Below are 16,922 nucleotides of genomic sequence, written 5' to 3'. Positions count from 1 at the left end.
AATCGATGATATTAGGAGAAAATATTGTTTCTATATGATTTTTCTATCAGATGGGTAAAGAAATTTGCATCGACCACACTTCTCTGGGTCCTAATCGAGCTGCCCTTATGATGTCACAGCTCAGCTATTTTTAGTGAGCAATATGGAGAGATGGAGCGCTAAACTTTGGCCCGGGGTTAGCTTCCAGTGCGGCTACCGATGGTCCGGCTGTGTAGCAGTGTTTGTTCAGGTCTTTTTTTTGCTGTAACAGTTGTCACATGCAACGTAACAGCCGTGATAATAGGAACAATCATGCCCCATTATCTTTTGAACGTAACTTTTCTTTGGGAGCATAGCTGTCTAAATCAAGCATATCCTGAATTTGTCGTTTCACCCTTCGCTTATTGTAGAGCAATTGGGATCTGGGTTGACAGCTTCAATTTTGAGCAGATTCTCTCATCATCACCGTGGCATGCAAACCATTCTGTAGCAAGAAAGCAATTCCAATTCCATTGATATTTTTTTTTTTTTTTAAACCTCTTGATAATCTATTACTGTATTGACATACTTTGCAGTCATCCGTATAAAATAGCCTTTTACCATGTATTGCCAAATTTGTTTGTACAGGCTAGGACTTGCAACCCAAGTCTAAGCGCTCTGGACCTCCCAAGTTGCTCCCATATAATTCGTACATCTCTCGGTGCAGTTTTTCGGCTGCCTTGGATAGAGGCCCCTAATGTGGTTGCATACGCCAGAGAGACAGATTGGTGGCTAGAGACGCATCTGATCCTTGGCATAGACCAGTTCGGATGCCACACCAAAGGCGGAGTGGCACGGTGTCGAGTCAAACATGCTGTCTTTATATCCTAGCCGAGAGCTGAAATTAATCGAATCTCGAAACGCCACGCTGATGAACAAGTTTCTCCTCTCGACAAGATGAAGAAAGGCCGATGAAATACAGCGTCGTATTCTTCAAACTCTCCTCTATGAAAACGAAAAGAGTTGGCGTGAATCGAGTGTCATCATCTTTTCCCGTCTTCGTCTTTGCCAGCTAGGCTTCGTCTACTGAAGAAGCTCTTCGCAGGTCCAGTCCTCGTAGCTGAGAGGGAGTCAGCCCATCACACACTCATCTCTTCGGCCAGATCAGGTTCCAACTTACTATCCATCGGGCATATATCTTCGTACGATGAGAGGAATCTTCTTCTCGCGGAGCTCCTTGATCGCAATCTGTAAAGGATCCGTCTCACCCTCGAGATCTACCAACACCGGCGCGTTCATGCTGTACCAACCAGTTAGCATATCTGTATGCTACCCTCTCAGTCTTGCAATGCCAACCTAATCTGCAGGGCGCGCGTGCCCAGGATACGCGCTCTCTCGTATTTTGTCATGTATGGCGTTGTCGTGCGCTGGTCGTCGGGAATCTTCTTGTCCTTGACGGACTTGTCTTTCGAGGCATTCGCAGCCGCAGAGGGGTCTCCCGAAATGACCACGTTGTCCTGGTCGTCACCGTTCGCGTGCTCGCCATCTTCGTCATCGTGAACTTCGGGTTCGTAGAATTCGCCAACCTCATCCTCTTCCAACACGGGCTCATCGCTGTGCACCAGGGGGTCAGCGTTCTGTTCAACAGCCTACTTGTTTCCAACTTTTGCCGTCCTGTTCAGTCACGAGCCTGCACTTACCCGCCAACGGAAACGTCATCATCGCCGAAATCAGACATTTTGAGGAAGCTGGATAGGTGCAAAGTCTAGGCGCGAGGTAGGAGGATTCGTTGCTGGCTGTTCAATCTTCAGCCTCGCGAAAAATATTATTCCAACCGCAGAGTCTCAAAGTTTTTCCGTAGCTTCCCCGGCTGGAGCTTGACGGTGCATCCGCGGGCCTCCACTTAGCGCTCTTCTTGCTGGGGCAGGTCCGCTTCAATTGAATGCTACTGCAGTGTTTTCTTTATCTTATCGTCCCGTGACCCACATAAAAAGTTCCCAATTTCTGCCATCGTCGATGCTCGACGACATGTCACAGATTTGCAGCAATTGACCGGTCATCCTCATCATGGTCAAACGGGTTGCTACAGAGGAGGCGCCTAGAGCGTCTCCAGCAAAGAGAATGAATCTCCGCGGCATTCAAGTCTCATGTACGTCATCAAATTCCCAAAGAATTTACTACTGAATCGGGCTAATATTGAATTTGCGAGTAGATGCTTTAGACGCCTTGGACGATGACGAGGAGGATTATGCCCCAAGTGAGAATTATGCCCCAAGTGAAAGCTCAGAAAGCCCAGAAAGCCCAGTTTCAAGTGCAGAGGCCGAGTCAACCGTCACTGCTGCGACAACTCCTCGCACGAAATTTCCATCAGATTATAAAACATTGGCGTGCTCCTGGCCAGGATGCCCAAAAAGTTTCAACCGTCCGGCTCGATTGAGAGATCATATGAACTCTCATACCAACTCACGACCTCATAAATGCCCCTACGACGACTGCGACAAAGACTACATTGAAGATAAGCATCTGAAGCAGCACATCAAGGCCGTTCATACAAATGACCGCAAATACGTCTGCCAGAGAGAGGGCTGCGGAAAGACCTTTGTAACAGGCACGAGGCTCAAACGTCATCAACTAGTCCACGAGGGAGCAGATAGATTCCGTTGTCAAGACTGCGGCCAAAGCTTTAGGAAGAGAGAGACACTACACAAGCATGTACGGAAAGAGCACCAAGGCTTACCACCACATCAATGCCCAGAGCCGACATGCTCAGCGGCATTCGACTCCAAAGGATCACTCAACCGGCATCGGGAGAGGGAACACGGTCCGCTCAAGTATTGGTGCATGGAATGCGCACCTGTAATGCGAGAAGACGGCACCATGCACCGAGTTGGATTTACGACAGATCCACAGCTACAGTCGCATATGCGGCAAGAGCATCAAAACTGCATGTTCTGCGAATACAAGTCAAGCTCACTATGGGAGCTGGAAACACACATTGAAATTCATCATTCCGGAAAGACGGTCCAGGACCGCAAGACAGTGGCCTGCCCCCACGCTGGCTGCGACAAGAAATTCACAAAGAAGTCGAACCTGAACGTCCATATTCGCACAGCACATGAAGGATTCCGCTTCGTCTGTGGCGAGGTCGATCTGACCGGCCCCGGCCTCGAAGCCTGGACCAACGATCAAGGCTGCGGCGATAAATTCAGCACCAAGGTCCGATTGGAAGACCACATTCGCTTCATCCATTTGGGTCAAGAACGGCCCAAGCTTACCAAGACGGATAAATCCACTCCAACAGACATCATCGACGAGATATCCGGGGTTACAAACGCCAAGAAACAGACAATCCGTTGTCCCCAATGCGGCGAGGGCTTCATTCGCTACTTTGATCGGAATGCTCACGTTGCATTTGTGCACGACGCAAAGCCCGCCGTTGACGATGCAGCTCCGTTTCCAAACCCGCCCGTCTTTAGTGTAGCCAACGGGAATGTTCTTCCCAACGGGCATATTGTTGAGGTGCAGCCTGCTTGGGAGGAAGACTATCCTCCAGACAGCGTTTTCCCTTCGCAAATGACGTTTGACGTGGGACAGGATGGATGGGTAGAGGGTGATGAGACTCTATTGATGCTGGCTCGTGGGGAGGCAGGTCTGGATGGTACTATTGACCCTACACTGGGAGGCTTGTAGATCTGATGCGAACTGGGATGTTGATTTTTTGGGCGTGTAAATGTTGATGAACGGTGCAGATAATTCGGGTAGATTTCTATGTGGCTTAGACAGAGTTGATACTAGAGAGCCCTGACATAGACAGACAGCGTCAGTAAAGACGTCACGATGCTAATGAAACAATGACAACGAACAAGAATAAACAAACAAATCATGCCAGCGAACAAAAATGAATAAATTATGCCAATGCCTCGACTCCAGAGTCGGTGATCCTAATCGCTAACAAACCAACAAATGATTATGCTTCCCATACCGCATCTATCCATACTGCTCCCAGATTCCGCGTCCGTTACCAATAGAACTCATTCCTGACGCCCAATCCTCCATTGTGTGAGATGTGATAAGAAACACAAGTATATATCCACAAGCCGCCCGATTGCTCCTTGATGTATAGTCTAGTGCAGCCAAAATCCAATGCGCTATAGAGAGTGTGTGTTAAAAAAAAAAAAAAAGAAAGTGTGAGAGACAAATAAAGAAAATTCCACATCATAGGGAAGAAATGGTGGCTATTTCAAATTGGTCGAGCCTCCTCCCTACGGCGAATTGATCATAAACAAATGTCGGGGATCAGTGCTCCGCGAACAAGGCGTTGCTGAGACCCAGCATAGACATGCCCAAGAAAGCAAAGAGCATACACAGGTTATGGTTGTGATTAAAACTCAGGCTTTCGACAAAGAGCTGCAGCCCAACACTGACCATGATGCCCGAAGTAAGTGCGAAAAGACACCCATACACAACGCCGCTCGGCGATATGTTGGTACTGTTAGCGAGCTTGAACCACAGAGCGGCAATAGCCGCGCCAAGGGGCTGAGACAGGCCACCAAGGAGAGCCGACCAGGCCATGGCCCGCCAGCGGGAACCAAGAGCCATATAAAGAGGCAAAGCCATGGCAAAGCCCTCAGAGATGTTGTGAACAAACAAGGCCATGAAGACGTTGAAGCCTAGGGCCGGGTTGACGTGGTTCGTAGCATAGGTGATGAAGCCCTCTGGAAACTTGTGGAGGGCTATGGCTATGGACGTTTGCAATCCAATAGAAAGAAAGGCATTGGCTGGGACGTGGTGATGATGCTGGGCTTCGGCATCGCCCTCGTCCATCTGTGAGCATGGATAGCCGTTTTGGCTAACCCCTTCGTCTGTCAGTGTCGTGGAGTCGCGAGACGCTACTCGACTTGGGCTAACGCCTACGTCATGAATATCTCCGTCGGCGTGATCATGAGTGGCGTGGAATGAGTGGTGTGCGTGGAAATGCCCAGTGCTTGCGCGCAGGGAGGGGGTGTTGCTTGCGGCGCGGCTGCTCAAGTGCTTGAAACACTCCTGTCCACAAGGATCAGTATATCCATAGCACCGTTTGGACTCATCACAGCGACAATCTGTATCCCAGAAAAAGGACATCATCCGCTTCCGAAGCCCAGGTGTGGATTGGCGTCTAGTGTAGAGCACGGTATCGTCGGTAATGGCACGGCTGCGGGCAGACGGCGGAGGGCTGCCGGAACGCTGCACCATTTCGGAAGTATGGCGAGTCAACATCGGGTTGGTATGAACATGCTCCGAGCTGAGCAGAGGAGTCACCTCGCTTGTGGGAGGCTGGCCATCACCATTCTCAGCAATGTCGGAAATTTTGTTGTCGGGCGGTTGGGAGAAGCGCCGTCTTGCTCGACTCGGTCGTGAATGCGCTCGGCCGATTGAGCCATGGGTATGGCCGTCATGAGAGGCAACACTGCCATGGCTATGATCGCAGTCGACAACGTGGGAGGGCATGAACTGGTGGACGAGTCTCGAGACGGCCTGGATACCAATGAAACCTCCGGCAAAGAAGGCCATCATGACGAGGCCAGCAGCTTGGTCGGACCAGCCTTCTTGCTGGAAGTATTCTTTCGACTCGGGGAGCATGCTGTAGAGCGAAGAGAATAACTAAAAGGGGTGTCAGCAATCTGCATTGTACAAGGATCTGAGACATGAATGCTTACCATGACGCCAAAGCTCAAGCTCAGCGAGCACGCGAGGAAGACGTTGCTGTCTTGGATGCGAAAGTTGGCCTTGCCCGGAAGGAGGCGCACGAAGATATCGACGCATATTATGGACGCGCCAAAGACGCAAGCTACATCGAGACAAGATGGTTAGCTGTCAGCCGATAACGTCAACGGAATATAACATACCTAAACCGCTCACTGCGGACAAGATCCACCCCCTAGTGTCATTGTCGATACTCCTCGCCATCAGCTTCATGGCGACTCTTCTCTTCTCTTCTCTCCTCGAACAAGATGGATGCGGCTACGGCGGCACAGGCATCAAGCGCTCTGCGTGCTATGTTTCTCTGTAATGAATGGGTTTGTCGAGCGTCGAGGATGTTGGGAGTGAGAATTCAGTGTTCGATTTCCAGAATCTGAATCGGAAGCGATGGTTTTTAAGTGCTCGGAGGGATTATGTAGGAGTTGTATTGTAGTGTCAGCGAGTCTTGGTTAGCTGCAAAGATTTGGAAGTCTACATGCAAGGGTCTGGTTTAGTGAGCAGTCCGCTGACGTAGGAGGGGGATTTTATAGTGAGTGAGCGAGTGAGGCAGCAACTAGAACAAAGCTGTGAACAGGTGCCTGGCGAACGCCAACAGAACCCTACATCAACAGTTTAGGAGGTTACAGGGAATGCATGCATCATGAACAGCTGTTGGTTGTGCAAAAATACTCGTCAATTCGTCTCAACTACTCTATAATGAACTCCAGCCATTGTTCAACGAGCGATTTCTGCGCAGGTAGAAGCCTGGCTGTGAGCTGATGACAAACCGCATGGATGTATTCGCTAGGCCATCCAGGTTCTCTCCGCGAAGCTCCGGTAGCACACTGGCGGATTGTGGCAGCGCTATCAAGGTTCTCGCAGCTAAGGATTCCCCCTCCTACATAAATTCTGACACATGATTTATCGAATCAAGGGGGTCTTGTGAACGAGGTGCGTGCGCAGGATTGTGAGAAGTCAAAGAAAGGGGATCTACAAATATCTGCAGCGGTCCATGAACGGGAAATGCATGGGAAGAGAATACTGAATGGATGGATGCTCTTTGGGCTCATGTCTAGTCTGTACCTCGCAGCATGAAAAAGCACAAGCCAACCGTGCGCAGCGCATGCAAAATCTCTTCCTACAACCAACTGCAATGAACTGCCTCAATGGCACCACCGCCACCTGGTATCAGCGCTAGAGCATGTCCTGGTCGTCAACCACGCATAAGAGTGTCTTGGATGATGGTCAATGGAATTGATGTCTCACAAAGTACAGAGCCTAGTCCTCGTACATGTAATCGCCCTTTTCTGTGTCATGACTTGTTCCGCCACTGTGGCGCCTCTCAGGCGATCACAGTCAACGGTAGTAAATGCAGCCACCCCACTGCGGACCGCTTAATTCCTGTGCGACGAATCACGGCATCGTGCTTTGTAAATGCATGCAGCTACCAAGCATGCAAGTTGCCGACCCAATCGGATGTTGACGAGAGTTTAATACGGCGGTTGGCCTTATATACGAGACGGACAACGGACAACAGAGAAAGGGTGTCACGAATCTATCAAGTATTTGGCTAGAGTATAAAACAACATAGATAAGCCCAGGATTTTGAGATTTATCATCTTCAGGTTGTTCAAAGTCAAGATTTAGATTATTCCAAAAAGAAGCTTCAAAGCCCAATCACATATGCGAGTAATAAGTACGGTTCAAAGAAGATGCAACAAACCTCAAGTATGGCATGAATTTCAATGATTTAAGCTCTGGTATATATAATCTTGTTTTACAAAGCACCAAACTGTTTGCTGTGCCGGTATCTACATAAGAGGCATAACACGGAGTCCTTGTTGCCATGCCATCTACATTTACCTTACAAAGCTGGAAGTTTGGATCAAGTCTGGACAAACATAATAGATAGGGTTAAGCTCAGAAATATGTGCACCTGAACCCTGTAAATGTCCAAGTTGCAGTGTATAATCCTACTCAGTCGCTCTCCAACATAGGTGCTTAGCATATCGTAAACGAGTCTAGAGTTTCTAGAAGTGCAAAACTCCAAGGACCCTGACCGTCTTCATTTCTCGGCAGTGCTCGAGTCACCTGAATTCCCGGCTCGCAGGAGCCATACAGGGTTTGGTCCCAGCGTCAAGGAGAGACGAGCTGGATTCCATGAGCCCCTGACGCGCTAGAGCCGCAGTAGCTATTTATAGACTCTCATAGCAAACATCGATAGTAGATACAAGTGGTCGACACTGGAGAGATGTATTCAGGCAATGTACAGGCAAACCCCCATATAAATACTCATATCGACGATATCGGCATTGAGCTTCTGTTTCTTGAGCGGCATACCTGCATGATGTGTGCCTGTACTAGGATCCGGATCGATATTTAGCCCCAGACTCTACCTGCTGGTTCTGGTAGTTCCAGGTTCTTCTAGTGGGGGCTGCCATGCATCAGGCTTAATTGCCCCCGCTAAAATTTAGGGAGTCCCCCCAACAAAAAAATACTGGAGGCGTGCCGTAATTAGCCACCTGCACTGCAGACGTCATGCAGCCAGCGGGCTCATGAGGCGCAAACGGGTTCCGAGGTTTGGCAAATCTGCGCTTTACATTCACCTGTAATCTTACGACTCCTCGCCTGAATCACATGGAGCGCAAGTCCCGCCATATATGGGCTGCGCTGTCTATGATCCCTTCTGTTTCTTGGAGATGAATGAGTTCCAACACGGCGTGAATCTGCATCACCATGTCGGCCGAAACAACGACGAAACCCTATCCCGAGCTTGCTCCATACGACGATGCGTATGGCTTCTCCCGCGAGTCCTTTGACCCGTCAGCACTACCAAACTACGACTATGATTACCTCGATGCTGAAGATTTGATCGCATTCGAGACGGCGTTGCAAGCACCTGATCCTCTACAAAGTCCCATCGATGACACAGCCAGCCTAAGGTCGCCGAGAAGCGTCAGTTCTGTCAACTTGACCAAGAGAGATTCGACGACTGGCAGCGTCCTGGAAGATGACGCCGCCGCCGTCGCAGCATCCGCTGGTGCTGCTGGAGGCGATCTGCTTGTGCCACCGACCCCGACCCTAGGGACCTTTGTCACGGCGCAGAACGACTGGGCGCCTGTGACCCCCAGCAAACACCGAAACAGACGAGGTAGCAAGAAGAAGAGAAAAGGCAAAGGGCCAGTAGAAGGTCTCCTGGGCACCCGAACAAAAGATGAGACGAGAGAAGGATATCTATATCTGCTCTCCAAATGGCCTCTGCTTTTCTTCGTCTTCTCATGGCTCATCGGGCTGAGCATCGCATACCTATCAACGAGATGGTACATTTGGTTTTACGAACAATTCTGGACGTGGCGTGGTCGACGTGAAATCTTACGTAAGAACATGCGCAGGACTTCCAGCTACAAAGGCTGGGTCACGGCCGCGAAAGAGTTGGATGATTTCTTGGGCCGAAAGAACTGGAGAGAAGTTGACGACTTTGCCTACTACGACTCCAAAACTGTAAAACGAGTCTGGAGTCAAATTCGCAAGACGCGAGCCAAAGCAGAGGCGCTTGAGATTGACGGCGACCAACAGGAATTGAAGAAGGCTGTTGATGATCTGAGAGCACTACTGGAGGCCTGCGTCAAGAATAACTTTGTTGGTGTGGAAAATCCAAGACTGTACAGCCAAACATACTATGGAACCAAGAACCTGGTCCAGAATTTTGTCGATGATGGTAAGCGGCCTAACTGCGCCTTGATGCAACTCAATTCTACTAGGATGCTAACTTGTGCTTAGTCGAAAAGAGTCTCCGATATCTCCTCAACACGGAACACCTCGACGCCGATGAAAAACGATCACTGTTCAAGCACGTACACGCCAACTACGGACGAACGGCCCTTTGTCTATCTGGCGGGGCTACATTTGCCTATTACCATATTGGAGTTGTGAAGGCGATGCTTGATGCCGACCTGCTGCCTGACGTTATCACTGGAACCAGCGGAGGCGCACTGATAGCCGGCCTCGTTGCTACCCATACCAACGATGAACTGAAAGAGCTTCTGATACCGGCACTGGCGCATCGAATTACTGCCTGCGGTGAATCCATGAAGACTTGGTTTCCCAGGTGGTGGAAGACTGGCGCGCGCTTTGATTCAGTGGACTGGGCCGAGCGGTGCTCTTGGTTCACAAGAGGCTCAATGACTTTTAGGGAAGCCTACGAGCGAACCGGCCGCATCCTCAACGTCAGCTGTGTCCCGGCTGACCCTCATTCTCCAGCCATTCTTTGCAACTATCTAACCAGCCCCGACTGCGTTATTTGGTCTGCTGTGCTTGCATCAGCGGCTGTTCCAGGAATCCTCAACCCGGTTGTCCTCATGATGAAAATGCGGGATGGAACCCTAGCACCATACTCATTCGGCCACAAGTGGAAAGACGGCAGCTTGAGAACTGATATCCCCATCAAGGCGTTGAACACTCATTTCAACGTCAATTTCACCGTTGTGAGCCAAGTCAACCCACACATAAATCTCTTCTTCTTCTCTTCAAGAGGCACAGTTGGCCATCCCGTCACTCATCGCAAAGGGCGTGGCTGGCGTGGTGGTTATCTCATGTCGGCAATAGAACACTATCTCAAACTCGACATGAACAAGTGGCTCAAGTTCATTCGCCATGCAGAGCTGCTGCCTCGCCCTCTTGGGCAGGATTGGAGTCAGCTCTGGCTGCAGGAGTTTGGCGGTACCATTACCATCTGGCCCAAGTCGATCCCTTCAGACTACTGGCACATTTTGACGGATCCCGATGCCGAGCGACTGGCCCGGATGATACATGAAGGACAGCAGAGTACATTTCCGAAGCTCAAGTTCATGTCAAACCGCCTCAAGATAGAGAGAATGATAGAGCAGGGGAGGAGAGAAACCAGACCGTGGGCGAGAAGAGGAAGCATGCAGAGAATTTACAGCGACGATGATTTGAGAAGCATTTTGCTGGAAGAGATGGCAGTGACGTCTTCGACAACGGAAGACGATTCGGAGCAGGATGGTGAGATGAATAGCGAAATTACGCCGTCTCAAGATGGTGAGTACAAGGACGAGATTGAGACTTGAAGAGATATAGAATAAGCGGCTTGGAGCATCATTGTTTAGAATTAGGTCGGGCATTCCTTTTCAGCTGTACAGCGTAGTATAAGACTAGTAACATTGTCAGAATTGAAAAATTGAGATTTAACACAAGCAGTGATTCATAATCGCATGCTGTGCACAGAGCAGAATGAAAAAAAAAAATGAAAAAAAAATCATGAAACGTATGCTACATCTATGAGATTCCATCAGATGCTATTTCCGGCATCTTTTCATGTGAGATGCCTATTTGGATCACAGACATTCCCGGAGAAATTTAACGTAAGCAGAGAAGAAGGTTTGCAGCTACCTAAACAAGGCACAGGGCCAGCTGTTAGCGCTGCGAGGTGCCTGTCTTACTTATCCCTGTCCCCTGTACTGTGCTGTGCTGGTGCTATTGACACTTTTGGTGGCGTTTCTTTTGAACACGGTGGCGGAACCGACTGTGGGGGACCGGATTATCCAGCGCCCGAGCCTTGCCATTCTTGCGCCTACCATCATTACAGAGGACACTTTTGAAGGGCAAACTCGACATAGTTCGAGCATCTTTTTCTCAGTCTTTGCACTTTTCTCGAGCCGGCTGAGCTCCCCAAGGCCGTCAAGATGAGCTCAGACTACTCGTACGACGAACAGGTATGTGCAGTTTCTCCCAGCCTCTGCAGCTTTCCGCTCGCCCCAGGATTCGCCTTGTCGAGGTGGGCTTGAGCTCTATGGGTTGGACTGCTGTTTGCTAACCGGGCGTCGTGTCTACAGGGCCAGTTCTTCCCTTTCTTTATCCTGACCGTCACCGGCCTGGTCACCTTTCCCTTGACGTACAGTCTTTTCCGTAAAAGCACCGACAACGATGCGCTTGCGCCGCGCATCAAGTCAGATTACACATCCAAGCATGGCGATGTTGTAACGTCGCTGCGTGCGGCGCAGAAGAGGAAGCAGAGGAAGATCAAGCGGGCCATCTTTGTCGTTTTGGGCTGGGCCCTCATGGCGGGCATGGTGTATCTCATCATTGTGACCCAGACGATCGTTCCCAAGATTTGGAACCCTTATGATATTTTGGGCATCTCAGAGGTAAGGCAGACGAGAACACACATCTGACAAGATGTCATGGAACCGGCGCAGCAGAGCTAACACCTAGTTTGAATTACAGTCATTTACCGAAAAGCAAATCAAGTCTCACTACAAGAGGCTATCCGTCAAATTCCACCCGGACAAGGTTCGACCGGATCCCTCCAAGAACGAGACGCTGGAGATGCTCAACGACCGATACGTGGAACTCACAAAAGCTTACCAAGCACTGACGGACGAGGATGTCCGAAACAACTACATTCAATACGGCCATCCCGATGGCAAGCAGAGCTTTAGCATCGGTATTGCGCTGCCTCAGTTCATCATCGCAGAGGGCAACGGCAAATACCTGATTCTGCTGTACACTGGTCTCATGGGTATTTTGCTGCCTTATATGGTCGGCTCATGGTGGTATGGAACCAAGCGAACGTCAAAGGAAGGCGTCTTGATGGAAAGCGCCAACCGCCTGTTCAGACACTACAACGAAGAGATTGATGAGGGCGGCATCATTACCGCCCTTAGCACTGGCAAGGAATTCGAAGCCGTCCTCAAGGGAGACCAGGCTGAATCTGGCCTGTCCAAGGTCGAATCCCGGATCACAGCCGAAGGCGAATCCGCACCATTTGCCTGTGGATTCTCTGTTAAGGACAAGGAGAAGCTTGAAGACCTGGACAGCGGCGTGCGACGCAAGGTGCTTGCCTTGTTGTGGGCTTACCTTGGCCGTGTCGAGCTTGACGATCCTGCGCTGACCAAGGCCAAGTTTGAAGTCGGTGCGATTGCCCGAACATTGAACCAGTCTTTTGCCGCGATTGCGATGGCATTTGGCAGCATTGGCCCCATCGCAGGATCCTTCAAAGCCAACCAGCATCTCATCCAAGCTTTATCCCCCAAGTCTTCCCCTCTCCTCCAACTCCCACACATTAACGACAAGGTTGCTGCCGCCATCGAAGGCGACTCAAAATCCCACCTGAGTGTGCAGCAATTCATGGATCTCCCCGACGCCGAACGAAGACGACTCGCCATTGGCAAGGATCTCCTCAGCGAAGACCAGTACAAGGAGGCCATCAGTGTTGGCAAGCAGCTTCCCTACTTCCGTGTTGCCAAGGCATTTTTCAAGGTTACCGGCGAGAAGGTCATCATTCCTTCATCTCTAGTCACCCTAGTCATCAAGGGCCGATTCATCCCCCCTGGCACCGAGTCTGTTCCCGCCATTGATGAGCTGTCGCTTGAGGACATTGACCCCGCTGAAGATGATTTGGATGCTCTCATGGGACGCAAGAAGAAGACGATCAAGGGTCCCGATGGAAAGCCCATCACCGTCGAAGATAACTCTGTCCTGCCGCCTCTGACTTTTGCCCCTCACTATGCTCGAGACCACTCTCCCAAATGGTACGCTTTCCTCAGCGATTCCAAGCAGGACAAGATGGCGGTTCCCCCTTTCACTTTTGACAAGTTTGATCAGCCCCTCTTTGATGAGGAGGGCAAGCCCACCTTCAACATGCAGACTCTCAAGGCTCAATTTGCTGCTCCCCCTCAACCCGGCCACTACACTTTCTGCATGCACGTCGTTTGCGATTCCTATGTTGGCTTTGATACCAAGATGGAGGTTACTCTCGTTGTAGAGGATGCCAGCAAGGCCGCCCAGATGGAGGCTGAGGACGAGATCAGCGAGCCGGAAGAAGGTAAGCCGCCTGCCTACTCGCCCCAAAGAATACCAAAAGATCAGTTTGCTAACGTGTGTGATATAGATTCCATTGCTGGACAAATGCGAGCTCTCAAGACTGGCCAGCCTGTTGGCGGAGAACCCAAGCCTAGGCGGAACAAGGACAGTTCTGATGAAGAGTCAGGCACCGATGAGGAAGAGGATGACACAAGTGACACGAACACTGACACGGAAGATGAGAGCTGAGGTCCTCCCTGACAATGATGGGTTGTCACGGAGCATGTTTCATTAGACTGGAAAAATAAAAGAAGAAAAACACAAGCAAAAAAGAAACCCAGCTAACTGGTGACTAAAAAAAAAAGAGAGAACGAGAGAAAAAAAACTGGCTCAAGCACATGTACTTCCGCAGTGAAGCGCGAGTTGATTTTGCATCTGAGCTATACTTGAGGCAAGGGTTTAACAGACTGGGTTGGGTAGCCGTATCTGACGGCGTGGAGTTTTTTTCATCTTTTTTTTTTTTTTTCAAGCGGCATAAGGAATTTAATTATGTTGGGTTTGTTAGTTGAACTTGTATTACCTAGTTTTACCTAGAATCATGTCATGTTATTGAAACAAAATACAGGACAGTGTGATGCTGAAGCATGTGAAAGACGTAGAAGAGAAAAAGGTTGATAATATATTGGTGCTTTTTGATTGCGTGTGTGCGTGTGTGAGGTTGTGTGTGAACACTCGTTTGTACTACATCTATGTACTACGTTATGAATTATTATTCTCTCCAGCATTCCCGTTCATTGCCATGTGATAATCATGATGAGCTCAACCATCTCGCCAAATAAAAAATAAAGAGTATGGAAAGAAGTAACAAACAAAAGAGGATGGTAAAGAAGCGAGAGCAGCGCAGTCAACAGACTCGCACGCCGCAGACTTCGACGCCCTTGCCTTCAATAACGGCCTGTCTGCCAAAGTACACGGCAGCAAGCTCCTGCACAAAGAGGGCATCGCTGGCGCTCCATACATCCAGGCCCATGGTCTCTATGGACCGGCTGTCTATGGTGATGGCGGAGAGATCAGAATCATCGCCGCCGTTGGGAATCAAGTCCTCATTCTCGTCGTTTTCGTCGTCGCCCTCGTCATTATCGCGGTATGTCTCATCCGCAGAATCGACAATGTCCACCATGACGGAAAGCATCTGCGTGGTGAGGCGGTGGAAGTAGGTGATGATGGCCAGCTCAATATTGGCTTCGCCATCGATGCTGCCGCGACGGCCAGCAAGGGAGGCGATGGAGTTGCTCAGGGGCTCCGATTGTAGAGGCGCAGCAGACGGCGGAAGTGACATGGAAGTGCGGGGGCTGGCTGGAAATAGCAAGTCGGCGAGAAGGGCGGCATCGCGCGTTGACTCTTCTTGCTCTTCTGAGCGGATCTGCTCGCCCGCACTGGCCCACCACATGAAGCCGTTATAGGCAAAGGCTGCCCAGGTGACAGGCTCGATGAGCTTGTCGGCGGCGCCATAGGGCTCGTCTTTGACCACCCGAGCAGAGTGGCTAGTCGACAGTCTCACTGCTGAGGTCTCGGATTCGGGGGATCGAGGATCTTGACCTGCGGGGGCGGTTGGCGCGAGTGCAGCCAGGCGTGCGAGGCCAGTTCGCAGTGCGTTGAAGCGACGAAGGTCACGCTGGGTAGCCTTGACAATTTTCCCTCCAGCATACTCGACCACCGGCCAAGCTTTGTCTTTGGCATTTGCCGAGTAGTCTGGCGGCATGGTGATGAGCATGTCCCAAAGGGTGTCTTTAGTGGCGAGGATGCTGTCCGTGGTGCAGGCAATCCAGCCAGACCCTGATTCATCGGCATCGTCAACGGCACTTTCATCGCTGCGGTCACGCTTGGATGCCTTGAGGTCATCCATGAGAAACGAAATATCATGCACGCCAATGCTGAACAGAGGTCGAAGACGCTGGGGCGGAGCAGGCGTAGGCAGGGAGTCTGTGATGGAGAGGGGGATATTGGATAAGATGGAGATGTTATATACTTGGGACACATATTAGTCTCTATACCATCATTGCTTCAAGACAAGACTTGACTTACCAAAGTTGCAAATCACATGTACCGGAGCGTGACAAGAAATCAATATGCGCTGTCGAAGAAGGGCGGCGCGGTGGATGGGGAATATCAAGGGGCCGAAACTGTCCAGCAGCTCGGCCAGGCTCCAGGCAGGATGGTAAGGAGATAGTTTGTGCTCAGGCTGGAACAGAGAGACGCCATCGGTGAGGGACGAGTGTCTGCCATGGGTCTTACGCAACTGGTCTGGCACTGGAGAAATGGGCGTGTTGACAGTGGAAAAGGTCTCTCCTTCTTTGGCCTTGTTGGAGTCCCAGTACTTTTCTAATATTTCGGTCTCGTTGCGATTCTTGGCGAGGTTCCTTTTTGTCGACATGTTTCTTAGCTGAAGCTCTTGGAAGTGTAGAACGGAACAAAGATAACTTACGCCGCCATTTTCTTCAGGTTTTCGGCATGTCTCCATGCGCGCCCCAACCTTCCATAGCTGAGGGGGACCAGAATGCCCACGGCAATCATGCGAGCATGACGGGCCTCTTCCTCTTCACACGGTTCATTGACAAATGCGCTCAAGCCAGCATGTGCGCCATCGTGGACAAAGTAGATGAGATCGTCGGACACGGTATGAAGGCCAGACGGCAGCGATTTGTACTCGACGAGACCCTCGAGTTCAAGTCCCGGCGTGGACTGTTTCCAGACAATTGTGTAGCCGGCCTTGACGTCGAAGTCGATGAGAAACAGGGCGGCAATGGGCGGGAGATCGACGAGGGTGGCAGCAGGGGCGGGAGGAGGAACGGAGATGGACGAGGGCTGGGCTCGGCGAGCTGGGGCCATGGCGACTTGGATATGGCTTCTGAATGGATCAGAGCATGATATGGATTGGACTGATTCGAGGTCCTCGTACGGAGCTCATGCGAGAGGCTGGTAATGGCCGACGAGAGACCAAGTAGGGATGGGCGGATGGAGCAGAGATGCGTCGGCACACAATCGATAGCTCATGCAATGCGGCAGAACGGAGTATCGAAGCAAAGCAAAGCAAAGTGGATTTGCTAGATGGAGACGATGCTCTTCTCTTGATGCCCAAGGCTTTGTTTGGTTTGGGGGTTATAAGAACAGCAGCAGCCGCGGTATCTTATGCAGCAAGCGCAAAATGCAGAGCAGTTCCGCGGCAGCGATTCGCTCAAGACGCAGCCGTCGAAGCTCCGCGAACAGGCTGGCAATTGGAGTTAAAAGCAAAGCGTCGCCATTGCGGTCCTGACAGGGATGCAGCTTGCATGGCGTGTCTTTTGCAACTTTGCTTGAGCCGAGGGTGGATCAGCAAGGCTCCAGAATGGGAAGATGCAGATCACGTGATGGTTCCTTATTTCTTT

The 16,922-nt window shown here is 50.7% G+C and overlaps 6 protein-coding genes across 6 annotated transcripts; 3 read left to right on the top strand and 3 right to left on the bottom strand.

The window, feature by feature from the left end:
* Window positions 1-475: 475 nt before the first annotated feature.
* On the bottom strand, window positions 476-1,837 carry V8C40DRAFT_240886 (DNA-directed RNA polymerase core subunit RPO26). Its single transcript, XM_083214906.1, has 4 exons — window positions 1,659-1,837; window positions 1,315-1,572; window positions 1,139-1,258; window positions 476-1,078 (listed from the first exon to the last, which is right to left on the bottom strand). The coding sequence occupies exons 1-4, from the start codon at window positions 1,694-1,696 to the stop codon at window positions 1,042-1,044; spliced, it is 453 nt and encodes a 150-aa protein (XP_083074858.1). The 5' UTR covers window positions 1,697-1,837; the 3' UTR covers window positions 476-1,041.
* Window positions 1,838-1,988: 151 nt separating this feature from the next.
* On the top strand, window positions 1,989-3,831 carry V8C40DRAFT_240884 (C2H2-type zinc finger protein). The gene is made up of 2 exons (XM_083214905.1): window positions 1,989-2,107; window positions 2,171-3,831. Exons 1-2 carry the CDS (start codon window positions 2,026-2,028, stop codon window positions 3,646-3,648), a joined length of 1,560 nt encoding a protein of 519 aa, XP_083074857.1. The 5' UTR covers window positions 1,989-2,025; the 3' UTR covers window positions 3,649-3,831.
* Window positions 3,832-3,951: 120 nt separating this feature from the next.
* Window positions 3,952-6,376, bottom strand: V8C40DRAFT_189047 (Zn(2+) transporter ZRT3). Its single transcript, XM_083211842.1, has 3 exons — window positions 5,844-6,376; window positions 5,655-5,785; window positions 3,952-5,598 (listed from the first exon to the last, which is right to left on the bottom strand). Exons 1-3 carry the CDS (start codon window positions 5,911-5,913, stop codon window positions 4,255-4,257), a joined length of 1,545 nt encoding a protein of 514 aa, XP_083074856.1. The 5' UTR covers window positions 5,914-6,376; the 3' UTR covers window positions 3,952-4,254.
* Window positions 6,377-8,216: 1,840 nt separating this feature from the next.
* On the top strand, window positions 8,217-10,884 carry V8C40DRAFT_240880 (patatin-like phospholipase domain-containing protein). The gene is made up of 2 exons (XM_083214904.1): window positions 8,217-9,394; window positions 9,457-10,884. The coding sequence occupies exons 1-2, from the start codon at window positions 8,413-8,415 to the stop codon at window positions 10,761-10,763; spliced, it is 2,289 nt and encodes a 762-aa protein (XP_083074855.1). The 5' UTR covers window positions 8,217-8,412; the 3' UTR covers window positions 10,764-10,884.
* Window positions 10,885-11,279: 395 nt separating this feature from the next.
* V8C40DRAFT_240878 (protein-transporting protein SEC63) lies at window positions 11,280-14,185 on the top strand. The gene is made up of 4 exons (XM_083214903.1): window positions 11,280-11,408; window positions 11,529-11,840; window positions 11,920-13,519; window positions 13,586-14,185. The coding sequence occupies exons 1-4, from the start codon at window positions 11,379-11,381 to the stop codon at window positions 13,744-13,746; spliced, it is 2,103 nt and encodes a 700-aa protein (XP_083074854.1). The 5' UTR covers window positions 11,280-11,378; the 3' UTR covers window positions 13,747-14,185.
* Window positions 14,074-16,521, bottom strand: V8C40DRAFT_189027 (uncharacterized protein). Its single transcript, XM_083211841.1, has 3 exons — window positions 15,983-16,521; window positions 15,583-15,917; window positions 14,074-15,525 (listed from the first exon to the last, which is right to left on the bottom strand). The coding sequence occupies exons 1-3, from the start codon at window positions 16,384-16,386 to the stop codon at window positions 14,402-14,404; spliced, it is 1,863 nt and encodes a 620-aa protein (XP_083074853.1). The 5' UTR covers window positions 16,387-16,521; the 3' UTR covers window positions 14,074-14,401.
* Window positions 16,522-16,922: the final 401 nt, after the last annotated feature.

This window comes from Trichoderma camerunense (genome assembly GCF_050948025.1).
Source record: "Trichoderma camerunense strain CBS 138272 chromosome Unknown V8C40scaffold_6, whole genome shotgun sequence".
NCBI classification, from domain to species: Eukaryota; Fungi; Ascomycota; class Sordariomycetes; order Hypocreales; family Hypocreaceae; genus Trichoderma; species Trichoderma camerunense.
Note: the sequence above shows the minus strand (reverse complement) of the source record. Positions and strands in the feature narration are given on the sequence as shown.

Excerpts from the sequence above, each read along its gene's own strand:
- V8C40DRAFT_240880 (XM_083214904.1), top strand. The coding sequence starts at position 8,413 with ATGTCGGCCGAAACAACGACGAAACCCTATCCCGAGCTTGCTCCATAC. Across the intron at positions 9,395-9,456 it reads CCAGAATTTTGTCGATGATG|TCGAAAAGAGTCTCCGATAT; the intron begins GTAAGCGGCCTA and ends ACTTGTGCTTAG.
- V8C40DRAFT_240886 (XM_083214906.1), bottom strand. The coding sequence starts at position 1,696 with ATGTCTGATTTCGGCGATGATGACGTTTCCGTTGGCGG. Across the intron at positions 1,259-1,314 it reads ACGCGCGCCCTGCAGATTAG|CATGAACGCGCCGGTGTTGG; the intron begins GTTGGCATTGCA and ends TGGTTGGTACAG. Across the intron at positions 1,079-1,138 it reads AGATATATGCCCGATGGATA|CTACGAGGACTGGACCTGCG; the intron begins GTAAGTTGGAAC and ends ACTCCCTCTCAG.
- V8C40DRAFT_240878 (XM_083214903.1), top strand. The coding sequence starts at position 11,379 with ATGAGCTCAGACTACTCGTACGACGAACAG. Across the intron at positions 11,409-11,528 it reads ACTACTCGTACGACGAACAG|GGCCAGTTCTTCCCTTTCTT; the intron begins GTATGTGCAGTT and ends TCGTGTCTACAG. Across the intron at positions 11,841-11,919 it reads ATATTTTGGGCATCTCAGAG|TCATTTACCGAAAAGCAAAT; the intron begins GTAAGGCAGACG and ends TTTGAATTACAG.
- V8C40DRAFT_240884 (XM_083214905.1), top strand. The coding sequence starts at position 2,026 with ATGGTCAAACGGGTTGCTACAGAGGAGGCGCCTAGAGCGTCTCCAGCA. Across the intron at positions 2,108-2,170 it reads CCGCGGCATTCAAGTCTCAT|ATGCTTTAGACGCCTTGGAC; the intron begins GTACGTCATCAA and ends ATTTGCGAGTAG.
- V8C40DRAFT_189047 (XM_083211842.1), bottom strand. The coding sequence starts at position 5,913 with ATGAAGCTGATGGCGAGGAGTATCGACAATGACACTAGGGGGTGGATC. Across the intron at positions 5,786-5,843 it reads GTCCGCAGTGAGCGGTTTAG|CTTGCGTCTTTGGCGCGTCC; the intron begins GTATGTTATATT and ends GTCTCGATGTAG. Across the intron at positions 5,599-5,654 it reads GCTTGAGCTTTGGCGTCATG|TTATTCTCTTCGCTCTACAG; the intron begins GTAAGCATTCAT and ends CACCCCTTTTAG.
- V8C40DRAFT_189027 (XM_083211841.1), bottom strand. The coding sequence starts at position 16,386 with ATGGCCCCAGCTCGCCGAGCCCAGCCCTCGTCCATCTCCGTTCCTCCT. Across the intron at positions 15,918-15,982 it reads AACCTGAAGAAAATGGCGGC|GAACCTCGCCAAGAATCGCA; the intron begins GTAAGTTATCTT and ends GTCGACAAAAAG. Across the intron at positions 15,526-15,582 it reads ACATGTGATTTGCAACTTTG|TATATAACATCTCCATCTTA; the intron begins GTAAGTCAAGTC and ends ATGTGTCCCAAG.